General features: G+C 33.7%; 1 protein-coding gene across 7 annotated transcripts in view; it reads left to right on the top strand.

Annotated features, from left to right (window-relative positions):
- Ipk1 (Inositol phosphate kinase 1) overlaps positions 1-20,421 on the top strand; it is a 248,619-nt gene that overhangs the window by 181,821 nt on the left and 46,377 nt on the right. For 6 of the 7 annotated variants that reach the window (XM_078192828.1, XM_078192831.1, XM_078192829.1 and 3 more), the window contains one exon: positions 13,260-13,470. The exons of the other annotated variant lie outside the window; for it this stretch is intronic. In XM_078192828.1, coding sequence (XP_078048954.1) covers positions 13,260-13,470 — 211 coding nt within the window. The remainder of the gene's footprint in view (positions 1-13,259; positions 13,471-20,421) is intronic. 7 annotated transcript variants of the gene reach the window in all.

The following is a 20,421-nucleotide window of genomic DNA, read 5'->3' as shown; positions in this document are numbered from 1 at the left end:
TTTTATTGGAACGTCTCATATCTCGCGAATAAATTCAATCGCAGTACTTGCTACTTGTTATCGTAGTTACATTTCATAGTCGCAATCTCTGTTTTTACGAAATCATTTTCACCTTTAACCAGGCAGCTATATGACACTCGTTACAACGCAAAACATTGTCGTTTCTCTATGACGAGTATACTTATAAAAAACAGCTAACTGGTTAAGAAAGGATACGTATACTTCGATATTCTTTATTAAGTTATATATTTTATAAAATCGTGTTTAAGTAAAATATGAAGAAAATCAAACGTATACAGTATAATTACAGTAATTTGTGCACACTTTTGAAAGAGATTGCTAGTTAACACTAGACCGCCGCTTTTGCGGTACCATAATTCAGTTTTAAGAAGTAATTCTACAGTTTCAGAATTGGATTATCTTCCGGACCGTTGAACTTCACTTGTTAGTGGAGTATAATTACTATCGTGAACCGAACTTTTCCTGTCTTGTTTTTGTACAAATTCTTGAATTACATCTTTACAACTGAAATGTTTGTTTAAGTTATTTTCAGTGGCCAGTGAAATTGGCTAATTTTTTGGAAATTACAAAATGTTGATCCTTAAAATATTCAATTTTATATGTAGTGCTCTAAATGGTACACCATTTTTACAGTTTGTTCTTTGAGAACTGGTGTTTACGTTTCTCATTGAGGCACATACAATTTTATTTTCCAATAGAGGTATTTGCGTGAGATAAAACTCGATGTATTCGTAAATTGTAATCGTCAATATTATCTATATCAAACGCGAACCAATTAAAAGTACGCGAACAGAAAGGAACGGTAAACAAGGAAGCACTGGATGCATTGATTAAAATACTTCAATTAATAAAAGCGAAGATAATATTAAATCTTGAACACTTAAATGTAACAACCTAATAACGACCAATCAAAGTTGTTACGAGTGGAATTAGAGAAAAACTAAGTTACATAAACAGAGGTTCGTAAACGGTTTATTGGATGTAGTTATAACTAGACTATGAAATATTCTACTGCAAGGTTGACACTTACGGCAAGAGAAAATTATTATATTAGAAAGTTCTAGTAATTTTCTTTCGCTCCAATGGATGCGCCACAGATCTTCTATATTAATTCTCGTCTCAAAAATAATTTAATAGTTATAAATGGGATCTATTAAAAAATTCGAAAACTTTTCCATCACCGGAAAAAACAACCTAGACTGCAAAGGATTAATATTGCGTCTAAGTAGTTCATTTCACATCCATTGTTCGAGCGTATAAAATTAACCGTATAAAATTAAGCGTATCGTGACAACGCTATCACCTTTACCATCTCGTTAGTTTCGATACCATTTAATCGCATTCGACGAGAATCGAACGACGAGTTCTACAATTTCGAGGTCCGTCTCGAAAACTTTCTGCCAACGATAACGTTGGCCACGGTTTTATGGTTTCCGATGACGTGGAAAATTCAACCCATGATCACGTCGACCAAGAAAGCAGAAAGAACGATGTTCTCGGGACGGAGCACTGTTGGCTCTGAATTTCTAGCGACATACGGAGCCCGAAGCGCGTATCTTTCTCAAGCGGTGCGACGACGCGACGCGGCTTTGCGTGCATCCGTTGTTTGCGTTACGGGTTTGCATACGAGTGCGTTCATTAGAGGTTTCGAAAGTCGGTGTCTATGGTTCACGGACCTTTTTATTGCCGGTGTAAGTGACTTCATTTCTGTGACTCATCGTATCGCGTCTAGCATTATGTAGAAAGGCACCGTGCGCGGCGCGTTCCGTTGCACGCTTCAGAAAAATCGAGTAATTGTCCGCCGGGATCGCCGTATCCAGCACGCATCGATTTATTCTCAACGCCGACTCGCACGAGAACCTGTTCCACACGTAACTCTTTCGTTCGAAAATTGTTTAACGGCCGCTAAAAAGGATCTGTTTGTATTGTTGCTGGTGTTGCGTGGTCAGATCGGGATTTGTTAACGCGACAGAGACAGCGAAATCAATTTTCCATTGATTATGAGAGTTCTGGTTCGATGGCAATTTGCATGTTAAGAGAAGCCGGTTTACGTGTACATTCAGTTTGTTAATTAATTATTTCGAGCTCCGTGGATTCTTAACGAGAAGCAGAGGATTTTCGTCTATCTAACATGTTTATCGTGACGGAATAATCAAAAGTATCACGGTTATGTAACACGGGAGGAAATGGTGTTCACGTACGTACGTGAACATTGAACTTTGACCCTCTGAGACTCGAGGTTACAATTTATTCTCGTCCCTCTTATGTATCAAAGTGTCCAACTCTAACGTCTCTAATTATCATATCTTTATGCGACCACGTTTTTATTTCGTCTAATTGTTACGTTTCGAGTGCGTGTAGAATAATTAGCTGGGTATTAAAAACGTCTCTGTTTATTTTTAGGATAGAACAGTTACACTGTTTTAAAAGACGCTGAATATCTTATAAAGATCTTTACAACATTGATCAGTAGCTTAATATCGCAAAAGCTAGCTATATAGAAAAGCTAAATCTAAGAAAAATAGATGAAATTTAACAAAGTTTTCAAATTACCTTCATCAATTTTTATACCCTTTTTCTCGATACATTCGATATATTAAACATTTAATTGCAAATAGACCTATTATGTTTAGATCGTGTTTCAGATGAAGCCGATTTTTAATCTTATAATAAGTAGATTGAAACTTGCTGTCTAAATATCCATTTAATTATGTACAGGATCTACTCAATCACATATATTTACTTTTATTTTACATATTCACGTTTAGTTAAAAAAAGGAAATTAGTGGAACCGAGTGAACGATTATAATTAGAAATTAGAGTCTTAAAAATATAATAATTATCATGTTTATTTTATCATTTTTGGTTATTAACTACACGTCAATCAATCGCAAACATAGACATTTGTTTACGTTTAGAACAATGTTTACCAAATTTTATTTATTTCACATCTTGCTTACGTTCCTTTCATCTCTTTCTGACATCCCGATCGATTCCTCGTATTGTATTTTCAAGAATCGCGAGTCGATCAACTGTATTCCAATAATACTAAAACACCCAGTAGAACAGGGGAGAAAGCAGGTTGCACAGTCTGAATCATTTATCGGTATTGTAAGAGTTGCGAACGTCGCTGGAAACTCGAATGTCGCGTTGCCAAGCGTCGAAATCTGCATAAAAGAACATTATTTCAGTTCTACCTGCGAAGTATGCCCAGATTGCCACATACGAACGTTAGTGGAAGATATATTCGGTAGAAAAATTATTTTTATGTTACGGCGAAGATTAAAGTTTGCCATTATTCCGATCCTACTGATCGTAACGTGAAACGGTTAACACGAGACGCGATATGAAACGTGTTACGATAAACAAAAATTATATGATCTAGTAATGCTGCTTGTACCGCGGGAAAGTAGAGATACGCGCCGCTCATGATATCCATATTTGGGTACCTTGTAGAGCAGCAGTAAATAAATACACACCCATACACGAAACTAATCGAACAGTGCTACAACTTTGACTTCTACGTCAAATATTAAGGTGAATGTACATTGAAAGGTAAATATTCATTACGATATATTAAAGTAGGGCATATAAATGTCAAAATACAAAAATCTTTCGATTTAATATAAAACGTTGCTTACGCAATTAAAAAAAATATAGGAAGTCTTTGAATTTTCACGCCATGCGAGTATTCGAATGCCTTATAATATTAAGATAAAAAGAAACGAAAATAAATTTAAAAAAATTTTTATTTTATATATATTTTATAACATTATTTTTGAATAATATGTTCCAAGAGGTTTGACATTTTAAAAATTATTATTTATTTATGATTGATGTCGTTTCATATCTTTATTTTGCACAATGCTCTTTTGCAACTTTTATGTCCGAGTTCACTTTATGCGAGTGGTCATGTATAAGACACGCGTAAATATAATTTGTTATCTTAAATTGTTAATACGTCGGAAAAGATTTGTAAACTTGAAATACATTTCAAGCCCGCTTGCACGTTCATATTAACGCTAAAAATCAATAAAAAATGCTTCTAATTTTATGGGTCTATTCAAATGCGTTAACATATTAACACCTTTACTACTCTAAAATAGTTCATTAGTTTTCCTTCGCCAACATGGCGAGTTTATAGTTGCGTAAAAGGAGTGACTCAATCCTGAATATTAACAAATGTAGGCGTTATGCACCATACGTTGATCACGATCTGGTTCCAAGGAGTTTAAACTTTGCATTGCAAATTGTCGATTTGCCTTGTTTATGCTTGCGTACACCTTTTGCGTTGTTTTAAAATGATGTAGTTATTCAACAAGTAAAGAGACAACTGACTTCTATATGACTGATCAAACAGAAGTGTCATAACTTTCCTGTTTTTCAACGTATGTCCTTGTTATAGTCATACACTTTTTAACTCTTTACCACTTCAAGACGTATACATATATGTATGTTACGCAAGGTGGTCCACGCAACTTGTGCATCTCCTGCAGTTTCCAAACTATGCATCGGACAACAAATTTTCCAATGCAAAAGTTGCATGATTTAAAGGGGAATAGTGCATAATGCATGTACTCTTTTTATAGATGGAGACGTTCCGAAGATGTAAAGGTCAATTTTCTTTTCTTAAATTGAATCGTTAACTGTTACAAGTTGTTAGTTATTATAAATTATTTTAAATTAGTTGTAATAACTATCGCCGTTAGTTATAATAACCCAATTATTATTAATTAGTTGTAATAACTAACGAATTATGATAACTACTCATTAGTTGCATTACTTTTTTCCCAACTCTGTACTGTGCACGGTAACTAGTGAATGAAAAATATTGATTATTTAAAAACGAACATTGCTAAAAACGGTAGCATTGCGTAAATATGGAAAGAAAGTTATATCTGGCTCTAGTAAATGTTCTTAGCTAACGTGGCCATTAACACGACTTTCTTTATCGTAACAAGTCATGTTTGTAAATGCACTACTTGTTAGACATTAAACATCACCAACATGAGTTACCAATTTAGTTTAATACAATCATTTGTCAAGTAGTACCTTTAGCAAGGTACTATTTTTATTGCAGTTTTCATGCAGTGAGAATTTGGTCCTAATGACAATTCGGTATAATAACCTTATCGTAGTAAGTGTTAAAGATATGAAAACGCAAGAGTTTCGAATTATTATTTCAAATTACAGCAATGTTACCAATAAATCTTATTTTCTCTGAATTTTATAATTTGTTTATGAAAAAATGTGAAATAAAATCCAATTATTATTACCTACAGTGGTGCGCATAGTAATAGAATTAAAGTAACTGTTATCTAAACTGTTACTTGAAAATTCCGTGTTCGTTTATTTATATTTTCTATTATTTGTAATGCAGTGATATATAAATACAATGTTTTGTTAAGTTCTTTAGTGTGCTTCAATTAAAGGAGTCCCTCTACAGTGCTGTGGACAATTATGAACTCAAACTAACGTCCACATTTAAAAACTAAAAACAAGCTAAAAAGGCTCTATTTGTATATTTCTATTTTTCTATTAATTGTAATATAGAAATATACGAATACGGTGTTCGGTTAAGTTTTTGTTTAAATATCACAAAAAAAATGTGAAGGTTAGTTTGAGTTTATAATTATTCACGCCACTGAATATTATTACCGTAACATTATTATGAAATAGAGCTTAAGTAAAGTATAGTACACGTATGTATATCTGTCAGCAGTTGCGCAAAACAATTTTCCTCCGAAAAACGTGTTGTACAGAACGGTTGTGCAAACTTTAGAACCATATGTAACACTTCTTTTGCAAGTTAGCAGATCGACCGAAGCGACGCAACGGACAAAACCTTTGACTTTACAAGTCATCATCGACATGCATACCTCTGTGGCCATGCAGATGTTGTGTAACTCGCTTACCTACTGTGTTCGCTTCGACTTTATTATTTGTACATATTTCTCGTTGCTCGAACCAAAAATCAAGCTAAAAGGAACACCGTTTGATATTTTAATGGACACTAAAATATAATAATAATAATAGCAGTGTCCAGATGGTACGTGTAAAAAGGCTCTTACGAAGCCTCAAATTACTATGAAGAACTTCAAAATATCTGTCAGATATCTGTACGTTCGTTTACTTAATTACAAGTATTTATATAAATATTATCGGTACATCTATAACATTTAGTGTTGAGTAGAATGCGAAACTTATGTATTTATGACAAAATCTGATAAATATAAAGTAAAATGTAAAATAAATCTAACAATGGAATCAGCAGCATTGAAGACGTTAGATAAATTTTTCAATCTTATAACATTGTTTTCGATTTATTAATATTTATTGAGACTATTAAAATAGTATTTATAATTGATGCGAACTATTTATATTTTGCATAAAAATCCGCAATATAACTACTATATTTTTCTATAACAACATAGAATTTTCATACAAAAATTTAAAGCAACAACGAATAGAGAAAAAATTATAGTCTTTTTTATTTATTCATAATAATTACACTCTCTTTGCAGTTGTTACTCATGCGAGATGTAATATTAATCTGTAATTTACTATATGAAAGAAGTCAGAATTTATAATCAGTTTATTATTAAATTATCACTAGTTTATATATCATTCTGTGCGTGCAGAAATTTTACTACATTTTATTACGCATCCTGTCTTCACGTGCAGACAGTTGCAGATAGTTGATCGTCCCAATGGTACTAAAAAGATATACGCAGTCGTATATACTTTACGAATTGTAACACGATGTAATATGTACTATGTATAAATCAGATATAAATTATTGGTGTTTGTTCAGAATGCGCGAAATGCGCAGCGCAGTTACGAACAATTTATTTAATGATGTCAATCGAAATTTTGTTCGTCGTTGACGTCACGTTCGACCACGGGTCAACAGTAGCTTGATCTATAGCATTTTGATGTGAAACCGTGGAACGAGTTTGAATCCATCAATAGTCAGCAGCTGACTCGAGAGTGGTCGCGCAGTTGTTTCGCAATTTCGAGCGTGAACGTGGATATTATAATTTTTCGCGATCGATCGAAACTCGACCGGTCGACATTTGCGCCACGAAAATTTGGACTCGCCGGGCCCAAGTCGCGGCGGTGCCACCTTTCAATAACTTTCTCTAATTTCATTCCCACGCCGTCGTCGTTCCCTCGGTGGCACGATCAAATAATCCGCGGCGCGTAGAGAAATTACGGTCATCAACGTTTTCTTTACGCGACACGATGCCCCAAGGGGATCTCATTACGACACAAGATAGCTATCTATCATCCATTAATTAAGAAAAGCGAATTCCGCTGATAAGACTTTCTAATTTCATTGGCTCGCGATAGTACCAGTCGCGAAAGTCTTCGAAGCCATTTATCATTAATAAAATGGAAATATAACATCCGATTGAATTCAGTTCGCATTTTTGTTTCAGATTTAAGTCGAATTTTAAATCTCACATTCGATTAGAATTTTTATGTCGTATTAAATTACTGTTTTTATTTCACGTTCAATCAAAATCTTGGCTCCCGTATTTCTAATTGCGATACTAAATTGTATCAAACTTGAAGTTTTCTCACTTCTTCGAAACATGTTTTAATTATGAATATATGAACATTTTTAACGTAACGTTGTATTCATTGATAATGTAATGTTTTTACGTTTCGCTTAAGTGCCTAAGGCTTCCTGGTTCTTCTCAATTAAAACGGTGCGAATAATTATGGACCCTAAATAGCTTTACAATTTTTAGGGATATTTAAACAAAAACTTTACAAAACACTGTATTCGTATATTTCTATATTAAAAATAATATAAGACAAACATATACAAATATATTTAATTGCGTTTTGTTCAAATATCATTAAAAATGCTAAAGATATGTTGGATCTGGAATTATTCATATCACTGTATTTAAGAGAAAATAGGTAGCTTTAATGAAACGTAGAAACATTGATCAGAGAAATGTCATTCAATAAATGCGAGAATTTCATAATTCATTGTAGCAAAAAATAAAACGCAAACATGAAATAATTTTGCGAAGCAAAACCAACATATACTGTAGCCACTGTTTCTACCCAATCAGGAAATGGCGGATAGCTCTGAACGTAATTTTGATTGATTATTCACCAGGTTTCAATCTTATGTACATGATAAAAATATTTCATGAATCTGATCTTTAGAGTTGTTTACAATGTTTTTGTGTTAAAATTGCTTGAAAAGGTACTTAATGTTTCGAGTGATAATTAAAATATAAATCACTAGAGTGTGATTATTACACTGTAGATCACTACGGAGTGATAATTAAAGTATCGATCATTGTAGAGTAAAAATTGAAATATAGAAAGTTGTTTCGCATGTTTTTAACTTTGTACAAAATAAGTGACAATGTACGTACTTTGTTTGCTATCTACTTTCTCCTGAATTGCAGATGATGTGAACGCAATAGAAAGGAAAATAGAAGCAACGAAATGAAATTAGAAAATCAATGGAAGAGAAGAAATTTGTAAAATTTAACAATTTCATGCTATGCTGGTAATCGAAGTCTATGTACTCGGTTCAAATACCATTTTTTTTCTCGTTTTCTATGTTTTGTCAGAAAATAAGGTGTACATTCGATACTTGCAAAGTAATACCTTGCGAGGTTGCTTTCATCGTTACAAGCATATTTTACACTTCGTATGCTGCGTGTACATTTACGATGCAGTTTAGATCATTCACTGAAATGCAATTACAAGCCGAGATTTATGACGTCAATAATTCTTATCATGTTCCAAAAGCATACGGACTTTACGTAATGCACAGCATAAAAAATATTCAGCGGTGGCAATTTCGTTTCAACTGCAGGAAGATAATTCTGAAACTGTTTCATCATTTCGTCGCATTGATGACCTCTGCGTTCGTGCCTTGTACCGGAGCTGTAATGTTCCCTGAAAAACATCAATTGAGATCACCTTCGTAATGTTTCGAAGTAAACACGCTTACCGAACAAATTACAGCTTTATTACAGCCAGTCACTCCCCAATATATTGTTTTGAAATTGGATCGAATTGCTTGAATTTTGTTGAAATGTTAATGGGACTAGTTCGCTAGATATTGTCCAAACCAGACTTTTGCAAAAAATTGAACATATTTGAAATGACGACATATAAAATAAGGAAATGATCCGTTTCAACCTTTTTATTCGAGCCTAAAACGCAAATGTAAACAATTTATATTGTAAGTCTCTATAACTTATTAATTGAAATTTATTAGTTAAAATGAAAACATAAAGTATGTTATCTTTATATCACGGAATGTAGAATTCATCGAAAATGAAGTTTTCTTTTCTTATGTAATCAATAGCAATTGATTTTGCGGCCATGCGTTGTAAACTGCAAAAAGTTGCTTTATTCTCAAGAGAAAAACGTTCCTAGCGTGTTGTCCTTTGGCCATATACAGGAGCGACTACGAGTGGAGTCCCCTTATTCGGCTTTGTTTCCTTGTAGGCGATGTATTGTGCTCTCATAGGCTGTGCACACGTAACGCATAATCGGTGTGTATAGGAGTACAGTGTGTGGTGAAGTTAAGCTGAAATAATCATAACATCGGCGAGAGACACTCTGAGTCCGTCGTTTATAAAATATAGAAAATACATGGATTGTCTCGTTTAAAAAATTTCTCGAAAATTAATTATTGTTACTTTTTGTACTTAAAAATAGACCACACTATACAAACTAGCAACGCTGCGAGTGTCTCCAACTGTATTCATTCTGTGGAGTGAACAAGTTGCAATAGTCAACCACTGCGTTATTTTAAACAACGTGATATGCTTTGAAGATTCGATTACATAGGTTTTTGTAAACAATGATTTCACGTAAAAATTACAGAAAATCTATCGAGGAAATTATAGACGACTTTGTTTTAGAATTAGACAAAAGTTTATTCGGATGAAGGTATAATTAAATAAAACGGAATATATAAAAATGTATGTAGATAAGAATTTGTCTAAGTAAGAGCTTATTCGAATAAAAATTCATCTAAATAAGAAGTTGCTTGTTGTTCGAACATTTGTATTTATACAATACTAGCAAACCGGGCGAACTCCGTTTCGCCACCAGATGGCTTCGTTTTTTGTAACATTTCGTTTGGGGATTAAAAGATGAAGAAAAGTTATTTTTTTTGTTTTATAAACCATATTGGTTTGTAGTACATGCTATGTATCAGAGATGGCAGTGTATGTGAAAAATGATTTTCCCTGTTTTCCTGCTTTTCTGTTGAAATTTTTCCAGAATTTTGGTTGCTATAAACCTCACGGAGCCCGACACCTTTCCAACGAATGCAAAACCGTGGAAATCGGTTCGTGCGTTCTGGAGTTATAGCGTCAGGAAGGAAAACCCGACTTATTTTTATATAATAGATTTTATCGAACACATTTAATTACAGAGTGAATTGTAGTATAGAATTATATTATTTTTGGAGTGAGTAATTAAATAATATAGAGTAAATAAAGAATTTTTCCATAGTTTATCGATTAACTTTTTCAATGTTTGTTTTTCTAATTAATTTTCTCGTTGCCTGCTTCCTTAAGAAGTTTGTTACTTCAGGTCGATTGTCTATTGTTATATATTATATAACTAATTATTATATGCTATATCACTAATTATTACATTGTTATATATTAAATAACTAAACGATCTTTATCTAACTGATGTAGAAAATTCATGAAAATATATTCGAATAAAATATTCGACTACACCATGGGCGGTCAAACTCGAATGTGGGCAATAAAGTAATAATTGCGCCAAAGTCTCGGTTGTCAGGGGAAAATCTTTGCTATATGTCTCTTGGAAGGGATTTACCTACCCCTCTCCTTGAAAAACAGAGCTTTCTGGCCCGTTCGGGTTTTGAGAACGTCATTAGCAGGTCTGCGAAATGGTCAAAGGTTTCCGGAAAGTCGACCGAGTCACTTCGACATTTTCACTCGCGACCGTTTTCAATCGTGTGATCAGTCTTTGGTTTTCTTTTATAGATTGTTCCTACGTCGGTAACGGAGTGATTATTGTTCTTCTGTTATTGTTATCATTGTTTGTGAATTAAATTTCATTACGTATTACAAGCGTATTATTAATTCTTGATACTAACCAGCACGATATTCTCAAAATTCAAACATTTATTTTTGATAAATATTTGCTCGAAACAATTCAAATAACGCCAAACTCTGCTATCATATATCGTAACAATAAAATTGCCAAACTGCGCATATCAATTATTAGTACATATTGCATTTTCCAGATTTTTAAATATACGAATATCAGGAAATATGTACACACGTTCAAGATACAACAATGACGTTTTTATTTTGTTCTTACTGCAAACATTTTTGAGCTCAAACAATCAATTTTTGTTTATACTAATTTTCATAATCTAATTACTGGATTATGTAGTATCCGTGCAAAATGAAAATTGTCGACATCAATCGTAAGAAACAGCAGTAGCCAGTTAGAAGTGCCTTCCTTTCCATAACAATCTAAATAAGTTAACAATGATGTTTAAAAATAATTATATAAAATCCGCAGTCCAATAATTACTACGATAAGACCTTACATTAAAGTCTATTAACTAGATACTTTAGCTAAAATTATATTTTAAAATTAAAATCGCCAATTATGATCCATGTTTCCCAAAATTGATAAACAAAAGTTCGAACATTACATTCCATAATTTTATTATTTCTTCCATAAGATTCCCAAACGTTTTGTTATTTTTCAATTAAAATTGAGGACTGTTTAATTACTATACGCCGTCACTTAATTACCAAAATGGAGCATTAGCTATTACCGGACTTAATAGATACAAGCTTGATCCATGTAAATCATGGCAGGATTTCGATTACCTAAACACCATCTGTGTGAAAATCGTTTAACCAAAACATTCGATTATCTTAACGATATTATCTAACAAGGAATGCTTCAGATGTGACCTCTTTCGATTTGAATACAATTTTCATTATTATTATTATCACATCTGCCATAAACGTAACTGCAGCGTTAACTGCGTTTCCAAAACAATGTGTGCAAAGTTTGTAGAAGCTCGAGATCCCGAGTTCGAAGTCGTAACAATTTCGTCCTCGAAACATTTTCTTCTTGAGCTACTTGCTATATATTTGTTAAAAATAAACATTAATTAGAATAGATTCTACAATACAGCTTAACGCTTTACAGACCAGTTATTCGGCTGTAATTATTTTATTATTATAGAACAATTAAATATTTTTATATTTTTATAACGTTAGCATTAAACAATATTAATTTTATCTATTTTATTTAGTTTACTTCTATTTAGAAAATTGTATAATAATATTAAAATTTTTACCTCCTTAATAGATAACAAATTATAGGTTACCATAATGATTTATAGACTGCCAGACGGTAAAGTATTAATTAGAATACATTTCCTAACACATTTGAATTCAAACATATTTTCTAATACACTTTAGTGAAAATAAATTTCTGAATACACTTCGATTGGAATACATTTTTTAAATAATTTAATAATGTACTAGCAAACCTGGCGAACTCCGTTTCGCCACCAGATGGCTTCGTTTTTTTGTAACATTTCGTTTGGGGATTAAAAGATGAAGAAAAGTTATTTTTTTTTGTTTTATAAACCATATTGGTTTGTAGTACATGCTATGTATCAGAGATGGCGCTGTATGTGAAAAATGATTTTCCCTGTTTTCCTGCTTTTCTGTTGAAATTTTTCCAGAATTTTGGTTGCTATAAACCTCACGGAGCCCGAGACCTTTCCAACGAATGCAAAACCGTGGAAATCGGTTCGTGCGTTCTGGAGTTATAGCGTCAGGAAGGAAAACCCGACTTATTTTTATATAATAGATATTGTTCAACAATATTGATTTGAATCATGGATTTAAGCACTCTATTGTTGTGTTAAGTAACTATGTCATTTGTCTCGTTAATAATCCATAATAACCTCGTGAATGCACATTTAGAATAAACAAATAAACAGAACAAATAATTTCGATAAAATAACATAGAACGTTTTGTATTCCCAAAAGAAATTTTCAGTCTCATTCCTTAGAATCGAATCGAATCGAATCGAATCGAAAAGTCATTGTTTCGTGATCCGAACGTCGTGTTATCTGATCAGACCATAGAATCGAAATTCAACCGTGGCTCCTGACAGTACGATTCGCACGATTGTTGTTCACAAGTGCGTTTATCCGTGTTCGCAGTAACGCAGGGGCTAGAACAATGAGTATCAACGAAGGAAATCCTGTGGCGACCGCTGCGTTTTCTTCGGAACCGATGACCACTTCCACCGGAAGCCTGGGCGACGATTATCCGGCGAATTCAGAACTTCCCCTTCCCCTCACGACACTCTCCGTCGAGGATTGTGTTTACAAAGGCGAAGGGAATGCTAACGTCGTTATTGCACTCCCGCAAGTAAGTCGATAAACCTTGTCCTCTATCTGCTCGAATAAGTAAGCAAAACTATTCCTCCCAGGATTTCGACAATATTCCTTTGCGTCCGAAACTATGTTCATGCTAAAACTTTGGGCATCTCGTTCGACCCAAAGTTGTTATTTATTTATTTGTTTATTTATTTTACGTTACGTCGGATAGACCGCTGTTGCAGACCACTCTTAATTGTATTTTATTGATACGCGTATTATCTTGGGAAAGAATATTATTTATAATCTATGTAATACGTTTCACTACAGTGGAAAGTAATCAGTAGACTGTGAATTTTATAAATATGTGGCAAAATTGGATAGGTGTAATTTGATGGAATAATTGAAAGAATTTAGAAAGACCCAACAAATTATCTTTAATTTACTCAAGTGATCGAAGAATACATATTAATGAATACACTTGCTATCTATGATATTACATAGAAATCAATAGTCTAGTAATAAGCTAGGATATTATATTTCATGACGCAGATGTCTGTTTTTCCAAAATACATTTGAATAAGTTTGCACAGTGAATGTCTTTAAGACGGTATCTGTGATAAAACGTTTTCCTGCTTTATATACATTATTTTAGTATTAAATATAAAATTTAATATATTCTCACATGAATAGAACCTTTTATAATTACCTTTTCATTATTCATAAGATTTATGTAGATTTTGTATCGGGAACTGAAATGATTAGAATAAAATTATTAAGTTTGAGAAATTGTCAACATTATTAAAAATTTCCATCGTGCGAAGCCATTCGTTTAACTGATAATACAATTCACAGTTTGTCTATAACACATTTGTATAAGAACGGTAATAACATTTAATATTTCCCTTAGTTTCTCCCAACTGTTCAAACGTATACTTATAAGCGGTAGCCTAGATCACTATCCTACATATGCGTTATTAATACGTGATACGCTGTTTGTTACTAATGTAGAATACTCCTCAATTTCCATTCGTAATCGTTTCCTGACATCGTACATAATTTTTATAACGTAAACACATATCTCGTCGGATGTACTGCTACTTTTTCATCCGTATTCGTCACGAGCTTCCGACATCCAACGTCATTTTTAAACAGCAAAAACACGCCTAGTCGATTTACTGCACTTGTCCATTTGCATTAGGCATAACTTTTCGCACAATCGCTTCCGTTTTCCTTCTCAGATAATCTCGTTGAATATAATTATACCGCTCATTCCTAACGTTGGAAATTTCCGATTCGACTATAACGGTATATTTATAGGTTTCATTTAACTGAGTAAATTATCGTGATAATTTCGAAACGAGATGTTGTGTAAGGTTATTTATTCGTCGGATGTTGCAGTTGAAGTTGTATCACTCCTCAATAGGTATATTGCAATAATATTTAAACGTATATCACATTTTTCTGGGACACTAACCATTGGCAGTTTGCTAACTTTACTATCACATTTATTTTACATTTATATTTTTTCTTAGATATAGTGAAATTACCTAATAATTTCTTCCGATGCCGATAAAAAAAAAACAATAGCGATGGTTTTCGTGTTAATCTATCAAAAACCATAAATCAATCATGAAAATGATTTAATTTAGAAAACACAGCTACGAGAAACACGGTAAAATTCTCAAAACTTTTGCTGCATCTACTCTCACTGTTATATTAATAATTTCGTTAATTTTAACATTTCAATGTGATCGAATTTTCCGTTTTATTAATAGTATGAATCGAATGAAGAACACATACAGCCTTTGTACACCCTTTAAAACGAAGTAACTTTTTTAGAATTGGACCACAAAAACTTTGTTTTTGATTTATAACTGACAGAAGCTGTAAATAATATTACGAGCAGTTTTTACAAGTTTTTTACACGAACCTATAATGAAAATTTATAAGAAAACATCTTGGACAAAGTTTGTTTACATCAACAGATAAGATAAACCTCCGAGCTTCTTAAAAAGCCTTAAATAGTTTACACCGAGTATTAAAAACTTGTTGAACAGCGTACGGAGATCTTTCTGACGTATACGCGTACTTTTATGATCGATGCGTGTGTTGTATTGCAATGAACGTGATCAAATATTTTTTCTTTCCTTTCGCTAACCGATGCCCCTACACGCAATGATAAGAGCAATATCTAGCGTCTCGATGCGTATTCGATGGTAATGCGCTAAAAGCGACGTGTATCAGGCAAAACAAACTTTTTTGTTTCGAATTGCATTTCGTGAACCCATTCGCGATGGTTCTTCCAATAGTTGTTTTTTTTTCTTTTTTTTTCTTAGAGGTTTTACGTCGCATCAGCTGCAAGGCTATTAGCGACCTTCTATTTAAATAGACCCTACATTTTGTTTATTAAGCCTGTATCTCTCAGAAATTTTAATAGGTCCTTGATTTTGTTGCTGTTTATGTTATCCTTGAGCAGTGGTTTTAGTTTGTGTTTGATGCGCATATAATTGTATTTTCGGCAGTTTAAGATTAGATGGTCCGTTGTCATTTGGGTGTTGCATTCTACGCATAGGGGGGATGGTTCTTTAGTTAGCAGATATGAGTTTGTGTATCTGGAATGGCCAATTCGGATGCGGGTAATCCCTACTTGGTCCCTCCTGGGTAGTGTACTGGTCATTTGATAGTTACTGAAAAATTTTTCTGTAATGTTAGTTATATGGAGTGGGGCTGATTGTTTCCATGTAGTTTCCCCAATAGTTGTTAATCGAGATTATTCGTTACGTTAAAGAATTCTGACAGCAGTTACGGCCGCCGTGTTTCGCAATTCACGTTCCACCGGAAACCGACTGCTTTATTGTGGTGTATCGGACACGGCAGACTGTTATTACGTCATTGTCGTTGTTTCAATATTCTTTCCTTCGTGATACTGAAAATGTAATTTATTGGCAGAGCGGCACGTTCACGCTGTGCGCTTATTCAAATAGGTCATTTGATTCGCAGGGAAATCAATGTTCCTAGCTGATGTCATAGCCGCGGGTTCCTCATTGAATCGATGCACGTTGGCAACACGTTTGACGTGCAACCTTATTAGCGGACTTGCCTTGGTTACCACGTGGGACGCGAATTTCTCGCGAACATCTGTTTGTTTCGAATTCGCGACCATGCTGGAAACAGTTGGCGCATACGGTAAATACGAGATTTAATTACCGGCAAATTAGCGATCCACGTGTCTATAGTTCTCGTTAATGTCTGTCAATCGTACCTGAATAATGTATCAGAAACACACGTTTCTGCGAACGACAGTTGTGTAACTGCGGTTGTGTAACTATTCGAAAGGTAATGTTACCCTTCTGATTAAGGTTGGATAAGAGGATGCCCACCTGCCCGGAGGTGAAGAGTTGAGGCTTCGCACGAAAACGGGTTTTCTTTTAAATAAACTAATGCTCTATGCGTATTTGTTCTATCGCTTCACGCAGTCAGTCGAGAAAATCGATTTTCAATATATATATATGATATCAATTTCAATATTTGGTTTACGGGGTATTGAAAGCAACTAGTTCATATGACTTAATAAACGGAACAGAACTATTATATGCATATCTAAAGAACCAAATTTATTGAATAAACTTTGCACAAATCTAGCAGATTAATATAGTTTTGACTTGCATTTTGTGAACTCTTTAAAAACTAGAGTAAGATGATGTAGTGTAGTGTTACAATATTTAACCCCTTAAGGGATAATTTTTATATTTTTATATTATATGCATATCTAGAGAACCAAATTTATTGAATAAACTTTGCACAAATCTAGCAGATTAATATAGTTTTGACTTGCATTTTGTGAATTCTTTAAAAACTAGAGTAAGATGTAGTGTAGTGTTACAATATTTAACCACTTCAGGGATAATTTTTATAGTAGGGAACAATCTATTTAATTGCTTATTTTTTATTTATCGTCCATTTCATTTCATTTGATGAGGTTTCTTCGGTATTGCTGAGGGATTCTGTAGCGAATGGTTTTCCTACTGATTCTCATTTTCTTTATATTATACTTAGAATAATCATAATTTTTAAAAATCTAAACGTGGCAGAATACCTGAAGAGGTTAAAGTTGTAGAGCCAGTGCTGTAACAATACAATAGCCGATACACAGACAACATAACACTAATTTTAAAATATGTAGCTAGAACGATCATAGACTTAATTTATKGTACATGTAACCGAGATTCCAATAGTTTTATTGACACTTCTAATTCGAATACAGCTTCCTCAGSCACAAAACATATAATCAAGTTTTAACTARKTCTAAACTGGGTCTGGGTTGATTGGACAAAGATTGCCCATATACCSTACAGTAYCTGCTCATAGATAACGATATTGGAGATGTAAGGAAAGACATAGAGATTATGCAACGCGTTTTAGTAAAAGTATGTATTCGTTTGTACTTCTTAAACTAAAAGCTAGCAACGATTATGCGACACGAAACGTTTATCTGAAACCACTTTGTAACTAATGATTTTAGTGGAAAATGTATTAGATAAAAGTTAAATGGTTACAAGGAAAACGTAATTTGGCATTGTTGGTCTTTTGTTCGTGGAAGAATAAAGGTCATTTAAAAGTACAGTTTTTCCTTCAAATTGAATAATATATTTTTCAGTATACTGCTCAATGATGTTTGTAAAACTATTTATTAAAAAGCAGTTAATTCAGTAAATTAACTATATGAAATTATTATTTACCATTCTATTTTAACTATCACTTGCACAGATTAAAACATGAACACTATTAAAAGGGATATTTCAACCCTTTGCAATCACATGATGCTGATAGGGCCAGAATATACATAATATCAACGTCGAAGTAGCATTTCTTTTTAATTATTATTTTTTTAGTTATGTGAAATACATAAAAACACAATATCGTTTATTTACTATTTATATACTATTTCTTTTTTTAAATTAAGTTTGCCTAATAATATAGTAAAAACAATAGATCATCAATTTATATAAAACACTTTACTTGTTCTACACGTTTTTAATCCGGGGTCACAGCGATTGGAACATCTATCCTACAACGTGAGAAATTGCTGTATCGAGAAATTGACGATAGCATATGTATGCTATACAGTTAGCAAAATTTTCTGAAAATCGTTATCCTTTGCATGTAATTACCGTCATTGTTCGCTCTCGAACCGGGCATATTCTTTCGTTGAACAAAAAACGTGCGGCATACAAATGTGCACAGTTCAACTATAATCAATCTTGCCCACATTCCTTGCAGAGTCGTTGACCCTCCGACTCGGCAAAGAAAATCGCGTCGTGGACACGCTCGCTCGAAAAGCCCGTGCGATTTCAATGACGTCGTTTTGCTTCATCGAGTCGTCGCAAACAGTCCGAAATTCTCGCGGTGTTTTTTCGCGATGGTCCGTGAGGTGATCCCCAGGGCGAGGATACGTGATCGGAGTCGATGATGAAGAGCACGTAAAAGATGAGACGAACGTCGCCGAAAGTGGGCAGAGAGTATTGTAATAAGATCGAGCCGAGGCGCGGCTGTAACCGTGCCGGAATGACGAAAACGAATCAGCTCTTATACAGGATCCACCGAGCGAGGCGCTTTCTATGCAAAATCCAGTTAGATTCGGCGAACAGAAAAAAATATTTCCAGCGGACGTAACTCCTGGAAATCCAGGAAGGACCCGCGGGCAGGAAGCGAGTACGTAATAACGTTACTTTGGAAGGAAATACGAATCATAGCAAGACCGTTGCATCGTCGAATAAGAATTCCACCGAGCAGTGACGACTTTCGTTTGTCGTTTTTAGAGAAGATTTTCTTCTCTGGCATGACTGTTACGTAGGCGGAAACGCGTATATACACTTTTAGATCCGCGTATTCTTTGTTTGAGCAAGTACGGGAAATTTTAATTTGCCAGGCAATTATCTGATCTCAGATTTATTTCCCCGGGATTTTAATAACCGTAGTAAAGTAAAGAGAAGTAGAAACACAGCTACGTCTGTTTCACGTGATAGTCAGGTTCCTGGAAATATCGTGCGTATTCAATTTGTTCATGTTCCATATTTTGAAAATGAACACGCGACGCCGAACCTAGTAAAAATAATAAATTCTTTCTGGACGAATCGTATACAACTAATTGCCGAAGTGAATATTTTTGGATTTTACCCCTTTTGGCCGCATCGATTTAATTACGAGCTTTTAAGAATAGCATACAAGAGTAAATTAAGTAAAGATAATTAAGTTCTGTTTTCATTGAACTGAATACTTTACTTTATTTAGAAATTAGCAATTACACTTCAGAGACATTCGCGTATCCAGTAAATAAATTACAGAAACTACAGAGATACAGGAAATATAATATATGTTGGTGTAAATCCGAGGTGGCAGCCTCACGGTTCGATTTCTCCTTATGAACTGGGAGACTAGACAATGCCTGGATCGTCCGGGTCTCCAGCGCCAAACAGTCCACCCTCGCAAAGGGTCATAAAACACTTTGGTGGGTCTGTTTTCCATCGTTGAAATTCCAAGTTCTATTCAATTTTTAACAGAGATTTTAAATTATGATAAATTTCTAATAGAAATTAAAATTTTAGTATATTATCAATTAAAATTTAGTACCAATTTTAAGTCAATAATATTTGTATCATTAATAATCTTAATTACCCGTTCATTGAACCACGTTAAATTAAAATGAATCGCGTAGATGTCAGATTTTTCTTATAAACAAAATTGTGTAAACAGAAGCTGTATATTGTATTGCAAACATCAAATTTAGTGTATGAGAAACTAAATAAAAATTAGTTTTCCATGAAAAAAATTTGTTCAGGTACGAAAAATCATACAGTTGATTACGATTTCACATAGCAAATTCAATTTCAAATGCATTACTTTGATTCTACCAATTTGAATGAAGTATTTCATTTAATTTTGCCCGTATTTGCACAGTACATCGATATGTAACGTAAATATTAATAAAGTGCGGCGTTTA

The sequence above is a fragment of the Augochlora pura genome, chromosome 10 (genome assembly GCF_028453695.1).
Source record: "Augochlora pura isolate Apur16 chromosome 10, APUR_v2.2.1, whole genome shotgun sequence".
In the NCBI taxonomy this organism is placed as follows: domain Eukaryota; kingdom Metazoa; phylum Arthropoda; class Insecta; order Hymenoptera; family Halictidae; genus Augochlora; species Augochlora pura.
This window is presented reverse-complemented; position numbering and strand designations above follow the sequence as displayed.